Below are 21,377 nucleotides of genomic sequence, written 5' to 3' on the forward strand. Positions count from 1 at the left end.
AGACACTTGTCCTTGAGAACTATTGGTTCATCATTGTGTCTTCAGTAAAGTCCTGCATGGATGGGACTACGCAGGCCCAAGCTGGCACTTGAAAATTGACTAGAAGGCTTCCAGAAGCTTCAGAGTACTTGGAGCTCTCCCTGCTCTCTTCTGGAGCTGAGAGCAGGCTGGTTTCCCACCCAATTGGTCACATGACAGAGGGTAGGGAGAGTGCTCCTCCTTAGTTTTCTCTTCACCGTCATGAAGAGAGGACTGACTTCACTGAGTGCTTCATTTATCTCACTTTTCTTTTCCTCTCATTTTTGTCTTCATCACTCAAGAAATGTTCCAAGTGTGGAACGCAGATGGCTCAAAATGATGTGCAAAATGAATGCCTTTTCTGCCTCAGTGAGACTCATGTCTCCAAGACATGCCAATCTTACGGTCTTTTTACTCCAAAACCCAGACAAAACCCAGTTCATGACATAAGTTTGCATTGTGGGAAAAGTCTCTCACTTGGTGGATTTTTTCATGAATAAATCTGTAAAGAGGACTTACACACCTTCAGACTTTTTAGTCCCCCTGGCACCAATCTGCTTTGGATTGGTAGCCAAACAGGCAGCTTCTGACCCCCCTATTAAAAAGGCCAAAAAGAAAGTTAAGAATACCTCTCAGTCTAAGCCTATGTCACTTTGACACCATACTTCATCTCCGAATGTCCTCAGTCTGATTCTCTGGTGGATAAACGTCTCCTCTCAACGTCAATTACCATTGTCTCTTTGATAATGAGACTGTCCTATTCATGGTCAACCATTCTCTCGACATCCTCCATCAAACTCTTCACCTAGGTCAGAGAGAACCTAAAACCTCAGATGTTCGGGAACTACAGATTCCCATCTGGCCTCTAATCAGCATAGCCAATTGGCATGCTGGTAGGAAAACTGATAAGGGCTGTGGTCCCTGATTCAAACTAGAATGAAATCCTTGTTGCAGTTGAAGTCAAATTCCAGGACCTTTTTGACATCATAGTTCTCACTCCCCTCGATACCGAACATCATGATTCTGCAGTCCCTAAAATAATCTTCTTCCTCATAGATGATGGAACTTTGAGGTTGCCTTGCCTCTCTTGGATCATGGAAAATTATCAAAATAAGCACCTCATTCCTCTTGTCAGCCTTAAGTTTGGTACTATCATCCTTGCCAGTATTCATATGCATGCTGTTCAGGGATCTGCACACATTGGGGCATGCCTCCTCCAGTCATATCCTTCCTCAAAAGCCGATGGAGCAACATTCTTCACTGTTGAGACATGATGAAACTGGTTACTGAGGTACTGCCCTCATGTTACAAATCTGCCTCCCATTCTTCCCCTATGGATAAGGAGAGAAGAAAATTAAACACTTTGGTCAGAAAAGTGCATTCCTTTTGTGCTCTAAGTTGATGGTGTTTTCCAGATGGACATAATATCCCAGGGGAAAAACAGGATCATACATACCGAGTTGTTTCTATTTCAGTTTCTCCCTTCACACAGCCACCTGATAACGCATTAAGACCAGGAGGAAGAACTCCAGGTAATTATGCACGAGCCCCTGGTTTATTTTTATTTTCCATGCCAACGTTTCCATTCATGCACGAACATTCCTGTTTTTCCATCATTCTGATTAACTGCAGGTGGCAAGGCGGGAAAAATAAACCGGTCCGTCTCCTGTGGTGTTTGCATGGGAGCGGGATCAGCGCAGGGTTTTTCAAAAGAACCACCAATTTAGCAGTTTTTGAAACCCCCAGGATGAGGGAAATCTCGCAGGCAGAAGTCATGCTCAAACCAGGAAGTTTCACCTCCCCATCCCAGGCTGTATGGTCCATGCGGAAAATGCTTTAGAGTATTGAATTTCACTGCAGTGATGTGATGCTATCAAATGTTTCTTTGGGATCATATGGTACAATTGATTCCCAACTACAGGACAAAAAGACTCTGTGCAAAGTATTTGCTGAGGGATCCAGGCTGGATAAACAACAGAGGAGAATGCTTGGCTCAGGGCTTCCTCCTTACTCCTTGACATCAAGGATTTAAGACCTTCTATTTGAGGGCAAGAACCTCTTCAGGGAGAAGACTGATACTGCCCTCAACAGGATTAGGAAAAAAAATACTGTAAAATGCTTGGATATTATCTCCCAGAGCATTGGGAGTTCTAAGCAGAGGCTCCTTGTAATTCACACCAGTGCTATTCTAATAATTCTTATTGTTATCAGCAATCCCATCAAGGATTTAAATCCCAATATGTCCCCTGGCAACAAAGGAGACATTCCCAACATAGGCAAAAAGGAAGATAGGGAGGCCAGTCCCCCAGGAATCCACCACTCAGGGGAAAGCAGGTGACTTGAACACAGTGCACTGAATGCCATTGGCCACTGTTTCGTGACCAGTGATCTTTCATCACCAAAGACCAATGGGTTATTTCGGTAATAAAGTTTGGTTACTATCACTCACTGTTTCCCTCACTACTGTTATCACTACTATTATCACTCACTACCACCTCCTTCCAGATTTTCTTCACCTCTGCTAACAGCTTCAGTTTCCATGCTGCAGCTCCTTGTATTTTTACCAAATGCATGTCATCTATGGTTGCATTTTTAATGTCAAAGGACAGTGTGGTGAATCTCCCCCCTCCCCCCGGTCATTTGTAGCTTTTTCTTGTCACTCACTGGAAAAAGGCTTTTTCCTCTCAACACTTAACCAATTTGGGATTTGCAATCAGTACAAAAAAGTCTGGATTACATGCTACTCAAAAGATAGAGTTAATTGGAGTCGTTTTGGATGCCGTTTCTCTCAGGGCTTATTTAGCACTTCCAAGGTTCAAAACCTTTCAGTCCTTGGTAACTACCTTTACCAATAACAGGTTTTAAAAGGCTATCAGCATGAAGATACTATGGGGACTTCTGGTGGAATGGTGTTTCAAACTGGTTGAGCCTTTGAGAGCTCCCAGACTACACATTGCTGATAGGGGCAACTTTGCTGGCTGCAGAGCAAGTTTTTCTTAGCTCTCTTAGCTCTTGCCTCCCCAGATATTGGGGACCTTGAATCGGACAGGTGGACTGGAAGAATCAGCAGTGTGAGTGAGCTGTTGGGATCTTGCAAAAAGCCTCCCTCATTTTGTTTTTCTTTATGTTAGTTCTTGTTTTATTTCTCTTCTCCCTTTTTTTTTCTTTTTCATTTTTTAATAACAAGTGGATCTGCGTTTCATGAAGAAAAAGACTCAAGTGTGCTAGAGAAATGAAAACTAAATACTTTTAACTTGCGAAGACCAAGAAGAAAAAAATGAACATAACGGATCATTAGGAACAATGATAACAATAAGCTATCTGTACATATTGAGTTGGATAAAGGTACTTGGACTGCTAGCAACCCGGCGTGATATCGGTTTTTGAAGTAACAGCTATTGGCTGGAACTATGTGCTGTGACAGAGATGGAAACTGAAGGAGTTTGTCAATGGCAGTTCAGCTGTACCAGTTTCCTCAGCCACAACAGAAGGCTGTTATTAAAAGCTGTGATTACCGATTGGGAGCCATGTGTCCTGTGTGAGTGGAGGGTAAGTTGCTCCATATTAGAGTTTTAAAGTCTCCTGCATTCATTATTATATACGCCATCTTGGATACTGAACTACTGAATTGTTGAATGACAGAACTATTGAACCAAACCAATACTTTGCTGCCATCCAATGGTGATTTTAAGTAACTGGGCTTGGGATTTTTGATATTGATGCTGGCTTATAATAACAACAGTAAAATTTGGATTGCTCCTCCCTATTGAAACATTTGGATATTAACATCACCTCTATCATTTGGAAGCTGGAGCATTTTTTATTTTTGCACTTTTTATACAAATATTGAACTTTTCCCCCTAGAATAATTGGACATTTTAATACTGTTTCTCTTAAATAGCTATCTGAAACTCTATTTATATGATGTAGACCCATAATACTAAAAAAAATCTAATTTCCCATTTGAGATTGTTAACCCCTTCTTGACTTTTCCTTGGTGTTTCCTTCCCTTTACCCCATCTGACTTCCTTCTCTTTCGTACTTATTAGCTATTAAGTAAAATGATACTATTATTTCATTAATTATTTTAAAACATTTTGAAGAGATAAAATTAAGCATCTGATAACCTTGTTTCAACCTAGTATTAAAGAAAAATACCTTTCACACCATTACTATAAACTGTTTATTACAATTATTGTAAAATAATGCCTAATGATTTAGTATATAGAAAGAATATATAAAGCAATTGCGAAACATAAACTTAGTTGGTATCAAGCTACGACTACCCATAAACAAAAGGGTCCCCAAACTCCTCCAGGTATATCGACAGAAGAAAAGGAAATCCAAGGCTGATTCCGCATGGGCCAGAAACAGTGGTGTGAAAACAGTGTGAAAACAGTATAAACTGTTTTACACCATTTTACACCATTTTAAACCCTTTTACAGCATTTTCACACCATTTTCACACTGCTGTTTTTGGCCCATGCAGAATCAGCCCAAGACATACCTACAAATTCTGCAGAGATGATAAAACAACTTCAACTAATCTCCTCCCAAATAAAACAGTAAGAACTTAGTATGAAGGAAGAAATCAAAAGCCTAAGACAAGAGATTAAACAATCAGAATCTGATTTTAGAGACAAAGTTAGGAAAGAACATCAGAAGAGAGTTAATATCTGGCCTAACTCAAATCAAAGCAAATATTAATGAAAATTCTCAAGACATTGTGGAAATCAAACAGAAACAACAAGAAACTGATTTCCAACTGGATGCTCAAGATAAGCAGAGGGGAGAATTGAGGTCCTAAAAGTGCAAGAAAGAGGAAATAACTTACGATTTCAACGAATTCCAAACACAATAGGGAAAACAAGATCTTGAAGAAGAATTTTGTGCTGTTTTACAAGAATGTGTCACATTAGATAAAGACTATCTTTATGAACACATTTACAGAATAAACTTAAGGTTTGCAGCAAGAAATGTTAAATTCTACTTCAAAAAGCACTAAAATGATTAACAGATTACAGAAACAAAATGTTGACATTATTTGCATCGAAGAAACCCCTATTAAAGCCCAGCATTAAAATATACAAAATTATAAGAAGTTAGGCCGAGCATATAAAGCTTCAACCCTCACCAAGAAAAGAGGAGTGGTTACATATATCAAAAATCAGCAGATTACCATAGCCAAAGAACTCAGAGACCTGGACGGAAGGTTCATTTTATTAAAGAAGGTGATAAAGTATGTGTATTGATAAGCATATATGCCCCAAACAATTCAAGGGAGAACTTCATTGAAAAATGTTTTCAATTATTCTAGACTTTCAAAAGGAGGACTTTATATTTATTGTAGATATGAATTTTGTACTAGACCCAACTATGAATAGATCAAAAAAAAAGCCATAGAAGGCAGATTTCCAAAAAGTGTATTTCAATATATTGACTTACTGAACTGAATTGATTCATGCGGTAATGAAAATCTTTAAAATAGAGATTATACTTACTTCTCATATCAGCACCAATCATATTCTAGAATTGATATGTGTTGGATTACTTTCTTAGGAATATTGAGAAGATTGAAATACTACCACAGATTTTTGCAGACCACAATCCACTAGAAATTATGTGGCAATCAAATAGAGTTGGAACAAGAAGGTGGAGAATGAACAACAACTTTGTGTTACAAAATGTAGTCATGAAACAGTGTAGAGAAGATTTAGAGGAATTTTTTAAAAAATAATAAAACTGAGGACATGTCCAGTAAGACAGTTTGGGAAGCAAGTAAAGCTTATATAAGAAGAAAACTGATCACCATCGCATCTAAGTAAAAAAGAGATAAACTTCAAAAGATAAAAAGAATAACAGAACAGTTAAAAGTTTTAGAAGAGCATAAAGCTTCCCATGATAAGAAGGTTTTAAAGGTTAATTAAATCTCTTTGAAACTGAAGAAATGCAAAAGAAACTTAAATTTTATAAACAGGAATTTTAAACATTCAAATAAATTAGGAAGATTTTTAGCCTAAAGCTTAAGAAAAGAAATAAATAAAAAGGACAATTAATAAATGAAAAAAATGTCAAAACTGCCTGAATAGAGAAAGAAATCTAAGATCAATTTGCCCAATTATTTTCCAAGTTTACAGTTAAAAAGACATCAACACAGCAGCTCTAAATGAATATAATTAAAAGCTTTCACTTGAGAAATTTATTGCAAACCATTGTGAAACATTAAATCAGAATATATCGACTCAGAAATTGTCACAGGCTATCAAAGAACTAAAAGCAGGTAAAGCCCCAGAGCCAGATGGAATCATTGCAGAATACTATGAAAGCATGGAGAAGATAAGTCTAACACTGCTTCCAGGGACGTAATGGCCATTGGGCAAACTGGGCAGTTGCCCAGGGCGCCCCCTTGTGGTGGGCGCCAAAATGCAGGGTTCGTTTGTGGGGGTTTTTGGTATTCTAGTGGGTTTTCCGTTTTTGGCCTGCAGGGGGGCGCAGTTTTTAGGCTAGCAAAATTTCAGGGATGTTTCGGGAGACTCTCCTGATGCTATCACCCAGGTTTGGTGAGGTTTGGCTCAGGGAGTCCAAAGTTAGGAGATGGGAGCTACATCTTTGAGGGTCCATAACTTTGGACCCCCTGAACCAAACTTCACCAAACCTGGGTGGTATCATTAGGAGAGTCTCCTAAAGATACTCTGAAAGTTTGGTGCTGCTAGATTAACAGTTGCACCCCTGACAGCAGGCACCTCCCAAATTTCCCCAGATTTTCCTTTTAACCCCCCCCCCCTTGCCATGGATTTAAAGGGAGAATCTGAGGTCCCCAGTTTAAACATTGAAAGTGATGCTGTTTCAGGGTGGGGAAGAATCAACCCCAAAATAGCATCACTTTCAAAGTTGTTTAAACTGGGAACTCCAGATTCTCCCTTTAAGGTGGATTTAAAAGGAGAATCTAGGGTCCCTAGTTTAAACACCACTGAAAGTGATGCTGTTTGGGGGTGGATTCCAGTATCACTTGTTTAAACTAGGGAGCCCAGATTCTCCTTTTAAATCCACCTTAAAGGGAGAATCTGGGGTTCCCAGTTTAAATAACATTGAAAGTGATGTTGTTTCCCCCAATTGGGGGGACTGGATACAACACCATAAATGTTTTCATAGCAGTAATAAAACATTTTGAAAGCATTTTGAAAATGTTTTCAAAAAATATTTTTGCTGTGTGGCATGGCCCATTGCTGTGTTCAGATTTATGAGTTGGGGCATGTTCTATAATGTGATGGTGACTTTGAAATGACCTGGTGTAAAAAATCATTGCTTGGTCATGGTGGGGGAGGGCGGCTGCCCATGGGGTGGCGCCAAACTCCAGTTTGCCTAGATACGCCACTGGGCGTAGCTACAAGGGGGCCGGGGGGTACACGTTGCACTGGGCACGCGCCTGGGGCATCAAACTCAGGTTTTGCCCAGGGCTCCAGTTTGCCTAGTTACTCCACTGACTGTTTGAAGTCTGCCACCATCATGGAAAGAAGCACACGTAACCCTGATCCATAAAGGAGACAACCCAGAGTTACCACAATCATATAGACTCATTTCCCTACTGAATGTGGAGTAAAAACTTTTTTCCATCAATAATGACCAGTAGTCTGAAATGTACAGACAAATTAATTCATGAAGACAAAACTGGATTTATTCCCAAAAGATATGGGAAAGACAATGTACAATTTGTTATTAATGCCCATTAATTTGTTAAATTAAAGAAAACTAAAACAGTTTTTATCTTCTTGAAATGTTACCAATTTATATACAAGATAAAACTTTAAGAGATTGGCAGTCTTTCTTCCTGTTTGGCGTTTGTCTTTAGTTTTGTAACAAATTAAGCAAATTGAGCTTCTGGCAATGTGTGACTTGTCTTTTTGGGGGGCGGGGTCTTGTAAGGTTGCTTTTCTGGTCACTGTCACCTCAGCCAGGAGAATAGGAGAGTTATCGGTTCTGCAGGTTGACTTCCCTTTCACAAGGTTGTACCCCAATAAGGTTGTAGTACACCTTCTTCTTTCTAGGCTATTTTCCCAGTGGAGGGATTAGCACTGTGACTGACATTTCCACAGGTCTCTGTTTTGTGCATCTACAGGGCTCAGGTTGGCAGCACACATGTCTTCGTTGATGATGTCCATCCATCTTTTCTTTGGCCGTCCATGTGGTCGTCGTCTTGCTATCTCCAAATGTAGTGCTGTTTGAGCTACTGATGTTGGTTCTCTTCTCATGACATGGCCATACCACCATAGTCTGACTTCCTGCATTTTCTTGCTAATTGCTTTTATTCCTAGTCTTTGACGGATATCATCATTTGGCACATGGTCAAGAAGTGTCAGGCCATGTGTCCATCTCAGCATTTTCATTTCCATTGTGTTAAGGGCTTGTTCGTGTTTCTTTGTTGCTGGCCAGCACTCTGCCCCTTAGAGGGCTACTGGGCAAACAACTGTAGTGTAGATCTTAGCCTTGAGTTTTTCAGGCAATTTAGAGTCACATAGAATGTCAGTAGTTTGCCGCCATTTCAACTATGCTGCATGTATTCGTGACCATATGTCTGGCATTGTGTCGCCATCTATGGAGACCAGAGACCCTAGATATTTAAATTGGGTGGCCTTCTTCAGCGTTTGTTCGTTAATTTGAATTGTTGTTCTAGTTTGAGAGTCACGTAGATACTCAGTTTGGGGTATGTTCAGTTGAAGTCCATTTTCACTGAGTCTATCACTCCATGCCTGCAGCTGTCGTTGAAGGACTGCACATTTTTGGTGGCCAAGTGCAATGTCATCTGCATATACGAGTGTCCAAGGATGTGTAGTCTACAAATCTGCTGTAGCAGTGTCCATGCAGAGTATGAATAGTAATGGTGAAAGTGCTCATCCCTGATGCACCCCAACAGTAATGTTGAAAGGTGGTGAAATCCCTGCTGGGCAGCGGACCATACTTGTTGTATTATTGCACAGCAGTTTTGTCCATGTTACATAGTCTCCATGTAACCGTAGTGCTCGCCAGATCAGGTCATGTGGAACCCAATCAAATGCTTTTTTGAGCTCAAGGAATGCAAAGTGCAGTGGTTTCTTCTTTTCCTGATGTTTTTCCATTAGTAACCGGACAGCATATATTGCATCTGTTGTGCCACAACCCCTGACAAAGCCACACTGATTTGGTGTAACAGCTGTGTAACTTCTTAGCCTTTTATCCAGTATTCTTTCAAATACTTTCATTGCATGGCGTATTGGGCAGTATGTTTCACAGTTGCAGATGTCTCTTTTGCCCTTCCAAATTGGTATGGTTATACTGGTAGTCCAGTCCTTGGGGGGTGATTTTTCTGTTATGATTTTATTGAACAGTGATACACTGTCTTTGAGCATTTTCCAAATTTCAACTGGTATGTCATCTAGGCCTGTGGCCTTTCCGTTCTTCACCGTAGCCTGGAATTTAGACCCAAAGAAGTATCTCAGTTCCATGTCACAAGACATTGCATTGCCTGTTTTTTCCCAAATTCTCAGATTCAGCTGAGCAATCACTTGATGTCAGAAGTGTACTCCTGTTTTATTTAAGTCATAAAAGTTAATTTAGACAGGCCAAAATTTATTTGTTTATTTTAAAGGGTTCTTCACAAACCATTTCTATAAGGGTTTTTTTCCCTGCAATTAATTGAGCAGAATAAAAATACTAAAGTGGACTACCTGCTTCAGGTTAAAGTTCATGTCACCAGAATTCAAACCTCTCCGTGCTGGGGCAGTCTCCACCTGTAATGCAACGACCTGGTCTGCTCCATTCACGTCCCTCCAGCATTACTCCATCAATGGGGATTCCAGGAGAGATGCACCTGTTGAGAAAGCAGTTTTAGTTATTTCATTGCCAAGCCCACACCCACCTCCATGGTAGGTGAGCTAGTTACAGTCCCAAGCAGGACTGCACTGAAGACGCAATGATGAAACCAAAGTTGCACTTACCTGTAACTGCTGTTCATCAAGTGCTTTCTGTGCAGCCCTTCATTTCCCCCCCCCTTTCTTCATGATGGGCTGCCATTTTCTCTCATAGGTGGTTGATTTCCAGGGGGCTGATTTCCCACCCAGATGGTCACATGATAGAACTATCATGTGACCATCTGGGTGGGAAATCAGCCCCCTGTTTGCTCCAGACAGGAGGATGGGAGTGCCCCAAGTGCTCTGAAGCTTCTGGAAGCCTTCTAGTCAATTGTCCACAACCAACCTGCACAGTCCCATGCATGCATACTCAGAAGACAGTCAATGAACAACAGTTTACAGGCCATCTGGCCATGCTCATCCATTTCCAGTAACTTCAAGGCTAGATTATTGAAACATGCTGTATGTAGAGCTGCCCTTGAAGATCATCCAGAAACTGCAACTAGTACACTTCTGAATTTGCCAGCCACAGATGCAGGCGAAACATTAGGAACAAGATCTACAAGACCACACCCACGCAGCCTGGAAAACCCACAACAACCACAGAAGGACATCATTTATCAGATGGTAGCTGATGGAACCATGTTACTCTTATTCAGAAGTCCCTTCACTGACTACCAATTAACTTTTGTTCCAGTTCAAAGTGTTGTACAATTTTGAGACCCTTCATGATCTGGGGCCCACATGCTTGAAAGAGCACTTGTTTCTGTATGTTCCCATACAGGGGCTCTGATCTCCCCAGCAAGGTTTAAGATCAGCTGTCCAGTTGTTTATGGCACATTCTGGCCTGGTCTGGGCTTGGGCTTTTTTACCAGCTGTCCCATACTTTTGGAACAGCCTACCAAAAGAGTTAACAGGGTGTGTGTGTTTCAGACTGCTTTGGGAGAGTGTGAACCTGGACCCTGCTAGTTGGATTATAAACTGTTTTTGTTTTAATGTGTTACATGATTTCATTGTTTATATTGGGGTGAATCCTACCTCTGTCTTATCACTCCACTAAGCAAAATGTATTTATTTATTAAAAATTATATCCACATTTCCTTTTGGCTCAAGTTTAAAGCCTTCCAGTCTAAGGATACTTCCTCCAAATTACATGGCTTTTCCATTGGAAGATGAGCCATTCAAGTTGGAGGAAGGCTCCATAAGTTTGGAGAAAGATTATTGGGAATGGTTGGATCTATCACAACGTTTTTACATTGTTATTACCCACCTTGGGTCCTAGGATGCTTAGGAGAGAGGTGAGTATATAAATATTTCAGACAAATAAATGATCACAGAAGCTGGACTATCCACAGAAATGTACATATTTGGGTAATCTCCAGGTATGATAAAGTAATGTGAAAGAAGAAAGAGCAAAACAGACCTCATCAGGATGGGTATGATCCAGGAAGCACAGACTACTGAGAGAAAATGAGAATCAGTTAAGGGGAAAAATTAAACTGTTCAACCACTTGAGAGTTTATTATTTTCTAGAGGAAGAGATTTGAAAGAGGAGAGACTTTACAAATATATCTTCCCTCTTGTGATACTTTTGATTTTCTTACACTATTTATATCAATTAAGATGTAATTAATCAACTGACAGCCCTACTCCAAATCAATCAAACTGAAAGAAAGTGGATGTCCATTTGGCATTCACAATAAATAATGCCCCCAAGAAAGTCTGCTTGGATATAGCCACAGCAGCACACTAATTTAAATAATGTGTTGTTGCTCCTCTTCTTCATTAGGCTGAAGAAATCCTAGTGTTTGGCACCTTATTACTCAAGAAAAGGCAGGGCAGAATTTCACTTGAAGAATGGTGAACAGTGTCATTTATCATATCTTTATATATACGGGGAATTTCTTCCACATAACTATGACTTATCTCTCTAATTCAAGCATTTTATAATTGTTTCAAATATGGCACTACTTATGTCATTCACTTTTGCATTATTATTTCATTAAGAACCAGGAGCTCTATTTTTGATTCTACATTTGGAAGACTTTCACAATTGCAGAAATACTTCACTATGGGTAGTTCAGTGGTTCTCAACCTTCCTAATGTCTGTTGAACATATTCTAAAACTTGCATTATTTATAGCTGGTAATCAAAAAATTTCTGATTAACAATCTGTTTAATATTCATATTTCCCAGGAATTGGTTTCAGAAGTATTTCTCTCTTTTCAGGCCTGTATGTGGAATCAGAGGGAAAACTCTTATAATTAACCTTCCAGGTAGCAAGAAAGGGTCACAGGTAAGCAATGTTCTCAAAGACAAATCTTAAAATATACACTGTAATCATAAGGGGAATTATTGGGGTGGATCCAGCCATTCTGTTTGGCAAGGATTGAAGTGTTCCTCCAACTGAAGATCCACTTAAGTGAGAGAAAATCTCCTTGAGCTAAAGGAAGGCTTTAAACTTTGCTGAACCATGTTGCTGGATCCAGCACAGTGGTCTTGTCTAAGGTCTTTCCATAACATATAAAAACTGGGCAACTATTAATTAAACGGTTATTTTAATAAACATTCATAGAAACATCCTGGAAAGCTGTTTTTGCTTTCTAAACAAAGGGACAATATCCACATTCAGTTTTTGGTTACTTTTATATAATTGAATCTAATCCTCCACTGAAATGAATTGGAAGTAATTTTGATAAGAGACGTCAGCCTCAGAGCCTCTAGATCACTGGGCTGATTTGTATTCATATTGGCCATTCAGAAACTTGTACATGGTAATTTTTGTATGCAGGTACACCTGCTTCCATGCAGTTGACCTGAGTTCATAGAACTAAAACCAGTTTGTATATGTTGATGTGTAAAAACTGTAAAATGTAAAAACTTTGAAAACTGAAACTTTAATTTCACCTGAGAAGCTAAAAATGAAAGTGTAGCTGTGGTAAGAAAATATCCTAATGTTATCCTAAAAATTATCTGCAATATAAATTACACAGCAATACTGTTTTTGCTGAGTATACAATAGCCTCTGTCTTTTAGCCCAGGCAATACAGTTGAAGTAGAATTGTACTCGTACATGAGATCTGTGCTTGTCAGCCTCCACCCTGGTCTTACTTCTGCTGCTTTTTGGAGTAGTGGCAGGAGAAAAAAAATTAAAGTATGGTCAATGGTGTGACATCACTTCTGGAGGAAATGTGAAAGTGATAACAGTCCTCTCTAGGGCCCTTTCCGCATGGGCAAAAATGCCGTCCCTGGGAAACCGTTCGCTCAGGACGCGTTGCTGCTGCGCAGCAGCGCCGTCCTGGCTTTTCCCAAGCGGCATGAAGCCGCCCCTGAAAACCTCACTCAATGAGCGAGGTTTTCGAAAAACAGCGTGTTCCCCACGGCACGGTGCAAACTGCACCGCCAAGAAGCCGCTGTTTTCCCCATTGGCTCCACTCACCGTCTTGTGCAGCTTCCCTCTGGAGGGCAGCGTGGGCACAAGACGATGAGTGGAGGGGGACCACCGGTGGCACAAGATGGTGAGTGGAGGGGGACCACCAAGAGGTGGCTCCTCATGGAGCCGCCTCTCCGGCTACAGGAGAAGTCAGGGCTGCACGCACGCTAGCATGCGAACAGTTCCTGTGCCTCCACCGGCATACTTCATGCCGGTGGAGGTGCGTTTCCACACATGTGCGGAAAGGGGAATCGCTGGAAGCTCCATAGTCTTCCCATAGAGTTTCTGGCAGTTCCAAGAGAGATGTGACATTACTTCTGGGTTTTCCCTGGAGATGATGTCATGCCATCTCTCATGGCCACCCTCACAGCCCCCCTTCTGAGTCTCATTCTGGTTGACAAGCCTGGCAAGCCCAAAGTATGATTGTATTCTGTAAATACTTGGCAGGATGCAAAACTCCAAACCATTAGGTACACTTTAAAGGATCTTGACATGACTGGCTGTTGTGTTGCAGTGAATTAGCAGAGCAAATAATAGGGCAGAGATGCGAGTGAGTTACTTTGTAGAACTTTACTGGATAATAAATAACTATTATTTAAATAGTTTTACTGGATAATTTACTGGATAATAAATAAGTATAAATAAATTTAGTTACACTAAATATAAGAAAAGCAAACTTATGCAAATGCTCAGTCAGGAAGTCAATATGTACCTGTGTATCTGCCTCTCCTCTTTTTCTGAAAGAAGCAGAGAGATCTTTCCAGAAGCTCATGTGATTCCAGGCATGTGATTTCTGAAGTTAACTTTTGCTTGATTGAACGAAGCAGGCACTTGTAAAATCCTAACAAACTCCTGCTCAAGTGTCAGTTTCTGAAGTCAAACAGGCATAATTTCTGAAAGAGATTCTCAAATGTCATCTTTGTAAGTGATTTTGTCAGCATGTCTACTATCCTTTTCTTGTGAAAAAAATCTAATTCTTCTTTTACTGCCATCATTCATTTTTCTTTTTCACATGGTAGCAACTTCATCATTTCATCCAGGCTTCTGGGTTCATTATGATTTTGCACATTCATGTGGCAGGTGTATTTCTTTGGTGCCATTCCGTTTGTGCTTCTTTCTTACCTCCTTACAGTTACTACAGTCTCTCTTTCTGGTGGTTTGGCTCCATCATCTTCCCCTTCTGGTTGGGAAGTCTCTTGTTGGGATGCACTTTAGGCAGACAATGCTGTTATCCACTCTGTAATTGTGACTTCTTCAGTATTATGTCTGCTGTCTTTTGTGGAATCATCTCGTTTTGAAGCACACAGAATTCTTCTTTCATCTATGTAGGCAGCGTTGCATATTTTCATATCATAGGTCTTAGGATCCATGACTCTGAACCTCTTGAATTCAGATTGTAGCCAACTAATATTCCAACTTCAGATATTGGAACTAGTTTTCTTTTTCTCTCTTTGGGAAATTGTTTATAGGTTTTTGTTTCAAATGGCTTCAAGGGTTTTAAACCAAGTTTCTTCTTATGCCATATTTCAAAAGGAGACTTTCTAATAGATTTGCATGGTGTTTCTTCGATAGAAAAGGGTTCCAATCTTCTCAACTTTGAACTCCATATCAAGTTTTGGTTTATAAATGCAACATATTTCTCCATTATAATATTGTTTCCACCATTCAGCAATCTAAGCACTGATATTAAATTTTCACTAGCATCAGGTACATACAATGTCTCTATTAGATCATGCTGTACTGTCTCTCCAGTAGAACTCAAAACATTAATTCTTACAGTACTATTTCCATGTACTTTCAGTGGTTTGCCATCAGTCTGTAAAAGTTTCTGTACTTCACTTTTTTTCAATTCAAGAAAATACTTTTCATTATTGGAAATAGGGGGGAAATCCAGAGTCCGAAAGAGATAAATTCACTTTACTTTTGCAGTGATTTACTATCATGTATACACATCTTTTCTTTGTTTTCCCCTTTTCTTTAACTTCCTCTTTTCCTTTGTCTTTACAGCTAAAGTGTTATTAACATAGCTCTTGGTTCTTCCCTTCTGCGTCTCCCAGCTGATTTTCTTTCAGAACCATATTTAGCCACAGATTCCCTTCTTCCACAGTTAAAGCAAATTACTTCACTGGCATGATTCAGTCTATGCATGGATAAGCCTTTCACTGCATTTGATGCTTTCCTTTACCTTCTGCATTTGTATCTCTATGGCTGATTCCGCATGGGCCAAAAACAGCAGTGTGAAAACGGTGTCAAAATGGTGTAAAAGGGTTTAAAACAGTGTAAAAGGTTTTCATACCATTTTCACACCGCTTTTCTTGGCTCATGCGGAATCAGCCTCAGATAACTCAGAACATTATTCAGGTCCAATGACTCCCTGGCCTCAAACACAGACACCTGGTTTTAAAACTTTCAGACAAAGACCCCAGGATTACAGAAATGACATCTTCATCCTCCAAAACTTTTTCAACTGCCCTGATTTACATAACCATATCAACCCCTTCTTTCATTCTTGCACTGTAGAACTTCCTTTTTAGAAGTCTTAATTTCTTAACTGATTTTTTACAGTATTTTTCTTCCAAACCTTTCCAAAGGTCACAAGCAGATTTGCAACTCATAATAAGGGCACTTTCCTCATCCCTTATTGTTGAAGCCAAGAGACAGCATCCTTTGGAATCAACCATTTTAATCAGTTCTAACTCATGGGGATTTGGGGGCATTTCTCGCTCAATCAAAAAATTTCGCTCATCCAACTGCAGGAGAGCAGGTAGACAAAACTGCTTGCCAGGGGTTATTGGTTTGGGTTTGTACTGCACTTACATTTGCTGAAATAGTCATTGCTGGGTTAGAGGCACTGACTGAGTCTTCTTCATCTGACATTTTGCAGTGGAAACTTCTGTGCTCTTAACTTTTCTTTCTATTCCAATTAATTAGCAGAGCAAATAATAGGGCAGAGATGCAAGTGAGTTGTTTTGTAGAACTGGATAACTAATAAAATTACACTAAATATAAGAACAGCAAACTCCATGCAAGTTCTCAGTCAGGGTGTCTGTGCAGTCTATAAGTGCCAGTGTGTCTGCCTCTCCTCTTTTTCAGGAAGAGGAAGCAGAAAGATGTTCAGCAGTTAACTCTTGCTTGACTGAATGAAGCAGACACTTGTAAAATCATTACGCTGCCCCATAAAGATGCCATTATGATCCATGTATCAGGAGCAGGGAAGGGAAGGGCTGTCAGAATGCTGTTTTTCAGCTGTTTTTTAAACATGCCTAGGATTACAGAAAGATTCTTCCTAGACAGATTCATGAGGAAGGGCTCAGAGCACCACCTGCCAGCTGGGTATGTTGCTAATTCCTCTGCTTTCCCAGAAATCCTCTCACCATGAACCAGCAAAAATTGAGCTTCTCTTTCCCCTGCTGGCGGCTCAAAGTACATTCCTGCAGCAGGAATAGTGGGTGCCTAAAGTTGGCATATTGATATATCGCTGATATAGGGGCTGCTTATATTAGGTCGGTGTTATAAGCTGCCCACAATATCCATGCTGCCACTTAGTGAGTCTCTTCTTGGACTGAAGGGAGAGATAAGAACATCAGTTCTCATCAGAGGTCCCTTCCACATGGCCCAATAAACACAGGCTAACCACAGTATAAAACTCAAGTTGGGGTGGAGGAACTTCACACGGATCCCGCTCCTCACATGAGTCCACTCCACATTCCCCCCCCCACCCGGGTTTTTCAAGAATAGCAGTATCTGCAATTCTTTGGTTTTAACATAGATTGCAGCTGCGGCCGAGTGAACGGCTGCTCCAGGAACCACGTTACCTGACCATACTTCCCCTTTTTTTCAGTCCCCACCTCTCTACTGCGTAGCTACGGAGGGGCACAGGGATGGCAGCATTGCTGTGGAGGTCCATGCCTGCCAGGCTTCATAGCTACGCAGCGGAGGGAGGTAAGTGAGGAAAAAGCACCTCCGTGTGAAAGTGGGCGCCCCAGCCAATGCACTTGCTGACCATGGGAAGCCCAGCCATGCGAGCGGCTTGGGACTGTGATGGGTTCATTTATCCCACCTGCAACCCACTTTATATTTGCTATGCAGAAAGGGCCTAAGAGTTGACATTCTGATCTCTCCCCCATCTAGAAGGTTTCTCCCCAGGTCCCAGCAGCACCATGGGGAGAGTCTTCCCAGGCAAGAAGTAGAATCAGAACACCAACTCATTGCTGAAAGTCAGTGGTTTGATCCCCTCTAAGGTCTGGATGTTATGTTGGCTGTGACTGACAGCAGACAACAACTTCATGTTCTCCTTCCCATTCAATTTATCTTGAAGTGTTGGTTGCCAGTTGTGCCAGAGAGCTCCCAGGGAGCTGGCCTTTTCTTCTGCCTGCTGCATAGAACATCTGTGTCACTCCAGGGTAGTTCTGTCATCATGGAGTTACTAATGGGGAGTTGTGTCAGGATTAGTAAAATGGCTGACAGAAACAAAATGGCTGACAGAAACAAAATGGACAGCTTCTCAGGCTGGGCAGAAAGCATCATAAAGTTAAAGGTTATGTAACGTTCAAGTGACAGTTAAGCTTCAGTAAAAAGTAACAAGCGTAGATCTTTGAAGGGATTGGTGGAAAGTTATGGGCCAATCGGGGGCTTGCTGCTGAGGCAGGATAATGTATCCAATGTATGAGACTGAGCCTAAGCTGGAGTTGGGAACCTTTATATGTAACCTCCTACTCTTCATATTGTTCTTCTGTAATGAGCTGTCTGAAGAGAAAGCTGTTTGCTTAGAAAGCTGTGTGCTGTATATAGATTAGAAGTGTTCTGTATAGTTGGATTAGTTTATATTTGTAGTCTTGTGTATTCTTGCAACTTATTAAGTAAAGGCCTTCCTATGGAAAGAAGAACATGTTTGAAGAGTGTTTATTTCCATGAGTGAAGAAGGTTCCTGTTGTGTGCAAGAAGACTACACCACTCTCTCCTTGCCACATTTACAACCGTTGCATTAAATTACCTCTGCCAACAAGTTGGTCACTGCATATCCTTCTGGATGATGTAGAGTAGTAAACTTGAGTATCTGGCACATTTGATTTACCAACAACTCCAATTCCCCATGAGTACCAGATAACAGTTTTTATTGTATAGTATATGGATGACATATTTTTCAGACCACTGCAGCTTCATCAGTTTCTCTCTTCCAAATGTTGTGTTCTCATTCATTTACTGAGAATAATTCAGTATTTCCAAAAAGTAGATACCAAACTTTATTGTAATTAACAAAAAAATTAGCAATTGTCTACAAATGGCTTTCATTGCTTCAGTGGATAGCCATGTTGGTCTGTGGTAAAACAGGTAGATTCAAGTCCATTAGCGCCTTGAAACCAACAAGCTTTTTGGAGAATACTCTTTCAAAAGTCAAAGCTGACAAGAAGCTTTGACACTCGAAAGTTTATACCCCCAACATTTTGTCAGTCTCTAAGGTGCTAATGGTTTCTAGCTGCTTTCATTGTAACTCTTGTATACCCTACTGTACCCTGCTCAGGATAAAGATGAGAGGAGATTTGTGAATTCGTCTGCCATTTCCTGGACCATCTTTGTTCTAAAATGCTCTGCTTGGGTCCTAGTGCCTACCTAGCTCAGTCCCCAAGGCACTAGGACCCAGACGGAGCATTCTAGAACAAAGACTTTACCAAGGAATGTTCGATAGTGGAATGCACTACATCAGAGTGTGGTGGAGTCTCTTTTTTTGGAGGTTTTTAAACAGAGGCTCGATAGCCATCTGTCGGGAGTGCTTTGATTGTGTGTTCTTGCATTGCAGGGGGCTGGACTTGATGGCCCTTGGGGTCTCTTCCAACTCTATGATTCTATGACTTGCTTGGCATCCCTTCTCTACAGGAGACCAGTCTGGTAGAGCACCAGAGTGATCACAGGATGACTCACCTCTTGGTTGGCTGGAGGCTGCATAGTCACCCCCAGCCTGTCTCTCATCTCAAAGAAGCATTGCCTGGTAGTGCTTCTTCAAATGATTTTTCAGGCTGATAGTCAAGAGATGAGCCAGGTTTCTTCCTCAACTGATCCAGGCCTTACACAGCTGACACGGTATGAATCAGGGATCCTGCTTCAGCTAGAAGGGCTTCCAGACTTCAGAAGTTAAGGAGCACCCATGCTGACTTGCAGCTGTGGGCACACCTGGAAACACCCCCTGTGAGGATCTCGGGGATGAAACATTGTGTCTAGGAGGGCAGAAGGAGATGCCCAAGGGAGAAGGAGTTGCAGTCTTTTGGGTGCATCTTCTTCTCTTCCTCTTTCGCTACCTCTGGCTTCCCCTACTGTATCTCCTCAAAAGGGTCACTTGGTTCTGGAGGAATCAGAGAAGGACTGGGGCACCCAGTCTATCCTCTAGCCATAGGTGTCAAACTCGCGGCCCTCCAGATGTTATGGACTGCAGTTCCCATCATCCCCTGCCAGCATGCTGGCAGGGGATAATGGGAACTGTAGTCCATAACATCTGGAGGGCCGCGAGTTTGACACCTGTGCTCTAGCCCCTCCAGCATCCTCTTGGCCCTGGGTGAGCTCCAAAGCCAGAACACTCTCATCCCCCAATCTCACCCCAAAAGACATCCAAGGCTGTTCCACCTCCTGCTTCTGAGTCACAAAAGCTGCTGCAGGAAGAGCAGATCTTTGCCCAGTGCCAATACCTGCAGGTACCTTTGCAGGCAGAACTCCAGTGGCTGCCTCAATTAATAGGACCTTGTGGGTCCTCTTCAATGCACCACCTCAGCCAGTGGTCAGGGTGGTGGAAGCAGTGGAGCAGGCCTCTACACAGATGGGAAGAAAGCCGCAGACCTGCCCCTCCTCTCCACCCATCAAGTTTTCTCCTTTGTCTTTCCCCAGGGCCCTGCTGTGTTCCCTTCCTGTCAGTCATTGTGTCCCCTGGGCAAACTCTGGCTAACTGCTTGAGGGAAGTAAGGTACCTAGCTACCTGTACTACAACCTAACAGACTCTGAAACCTTTTTATGAACCCTTCCCCCACCCCAAAAAACCCTGTTTTTTTCATTTTTGTAAAAATCCACTTGACCTAAGCTTACATCAGTGTTTTGTGTGTATATGTGTGTGTGCTTAAGAACTAACATGACTTTATGTTCTAAAACTTGATTAAAATTTAATTGAAAATGTCCGTGGGATGGGATGTAAAAACTTGGAATGTGGAGCTGCTAAATTGTAAATCAGCACAAAATGTATTCTGGTATTTAAGTTAAAGTGACAGCTTTACCTTGCAAATCCCATGTTGTTTGGAAGTATGAATGAATTTGAAACTACTATTAAGTAAACTGAAGAGAAGTTTTTTCATTGTCATTACTGTGAGCTATTGAACAAGAGACTGACTATCTGTTACTCTTGTCAGAGTTGGATGAAGTTTGGAAGGATGGGGGTTATTGGTGATGTATATTCTAATCCCACTGTTGCCTTTGATACATGGAAGTTTCAGATTTTTATCTTATTTCTTGATAATGTATACTATATGGAAAGGAAGTTGTTTCTGAGTCCAGTGTCTATGGATCATCCAGAGCAGGGGTCAGCAACCTTTACCACCCAAAGAGCCATTTGGACCCATTTTCCACAGCCCCGAAGATCTACAGAGCCGCCTCCGGTTTGGCCTCTCCACTTCCCTTTCCTTCCAGTGCTGGGAGGCAGAGGCGCTGAGCAGGTAAACCCCCTCTCCCCGACGGAGCAGGCAGTTGCCTGCTCTGTGGGGCAGAGGGGGGGTGGCTGCTCTTGAGGGACACGCCCTGGGGTCGGAGGGTAGCATGGGTGTGTTCCTGCAGCCCTCCAGAGCAGTGCTAGAAGGAGAGGTGACTGGAGGGGACGCAAAAAGCGGTGCCCTAATGCATGGAGCTGCCTCTGGTTCCTCAACTCACCTTTCCTTCCAGTGCTGCTCTGGAGGGACACGCCCATACTACCTTCCAACCTCCAGGCCACGTGGAGCCGCAGGTTGCAGACCCCTGATCCAGAGAAACTGGGCCATAATCAGCTTCCTGTTAACCAACTGAGTCACTTAAAA

The 21,377-nt window shown here is 41.6% G+C and overlaps 1 protein-coding gene across 12 annotated transcripts in view; it reads left to right on the forward strand.

Annotated features, from left to right (window-relative positions):
* GPHN (gephyrin) overlaps positions 1-21,377 on the forward strand; it is a 403,230-nt gene that overhangs the window by 218,092 nt on the left and 163,761 nt on the right. For all 12 annotated transcript variants that reach the window (XM_048483966.1, XM_048483967.1, XM_048483970.1 and 9 more), the window contains one exon: positions 12,132-12,198. In XM_048483966.1, the coding sequence (XP_048339923.1) occupies positions 12,132-12,198 (67 nt within the window). The remainder of the gene's footprint in view (positions 1-12,131; positions 12,199-21,377) is intronic.

This window comes from Sphaerodactylus townsendi, linkage group LG02, assembly GCF_021028975.2.
Source record: "Sphaerodactylus townsendi isolate TG3544 linkage group LG02, MPM_Stown_v2.3, whole genome shotgun sequence".
In the NCBI taxonomy this organism is placed as follows: Eukaryota; Metazoa; Chordata; class Lepidosauria; order Squamata; family Sphaerodactylidae; genus Sphaerodactylus; species Sphaerodactylus townsendi.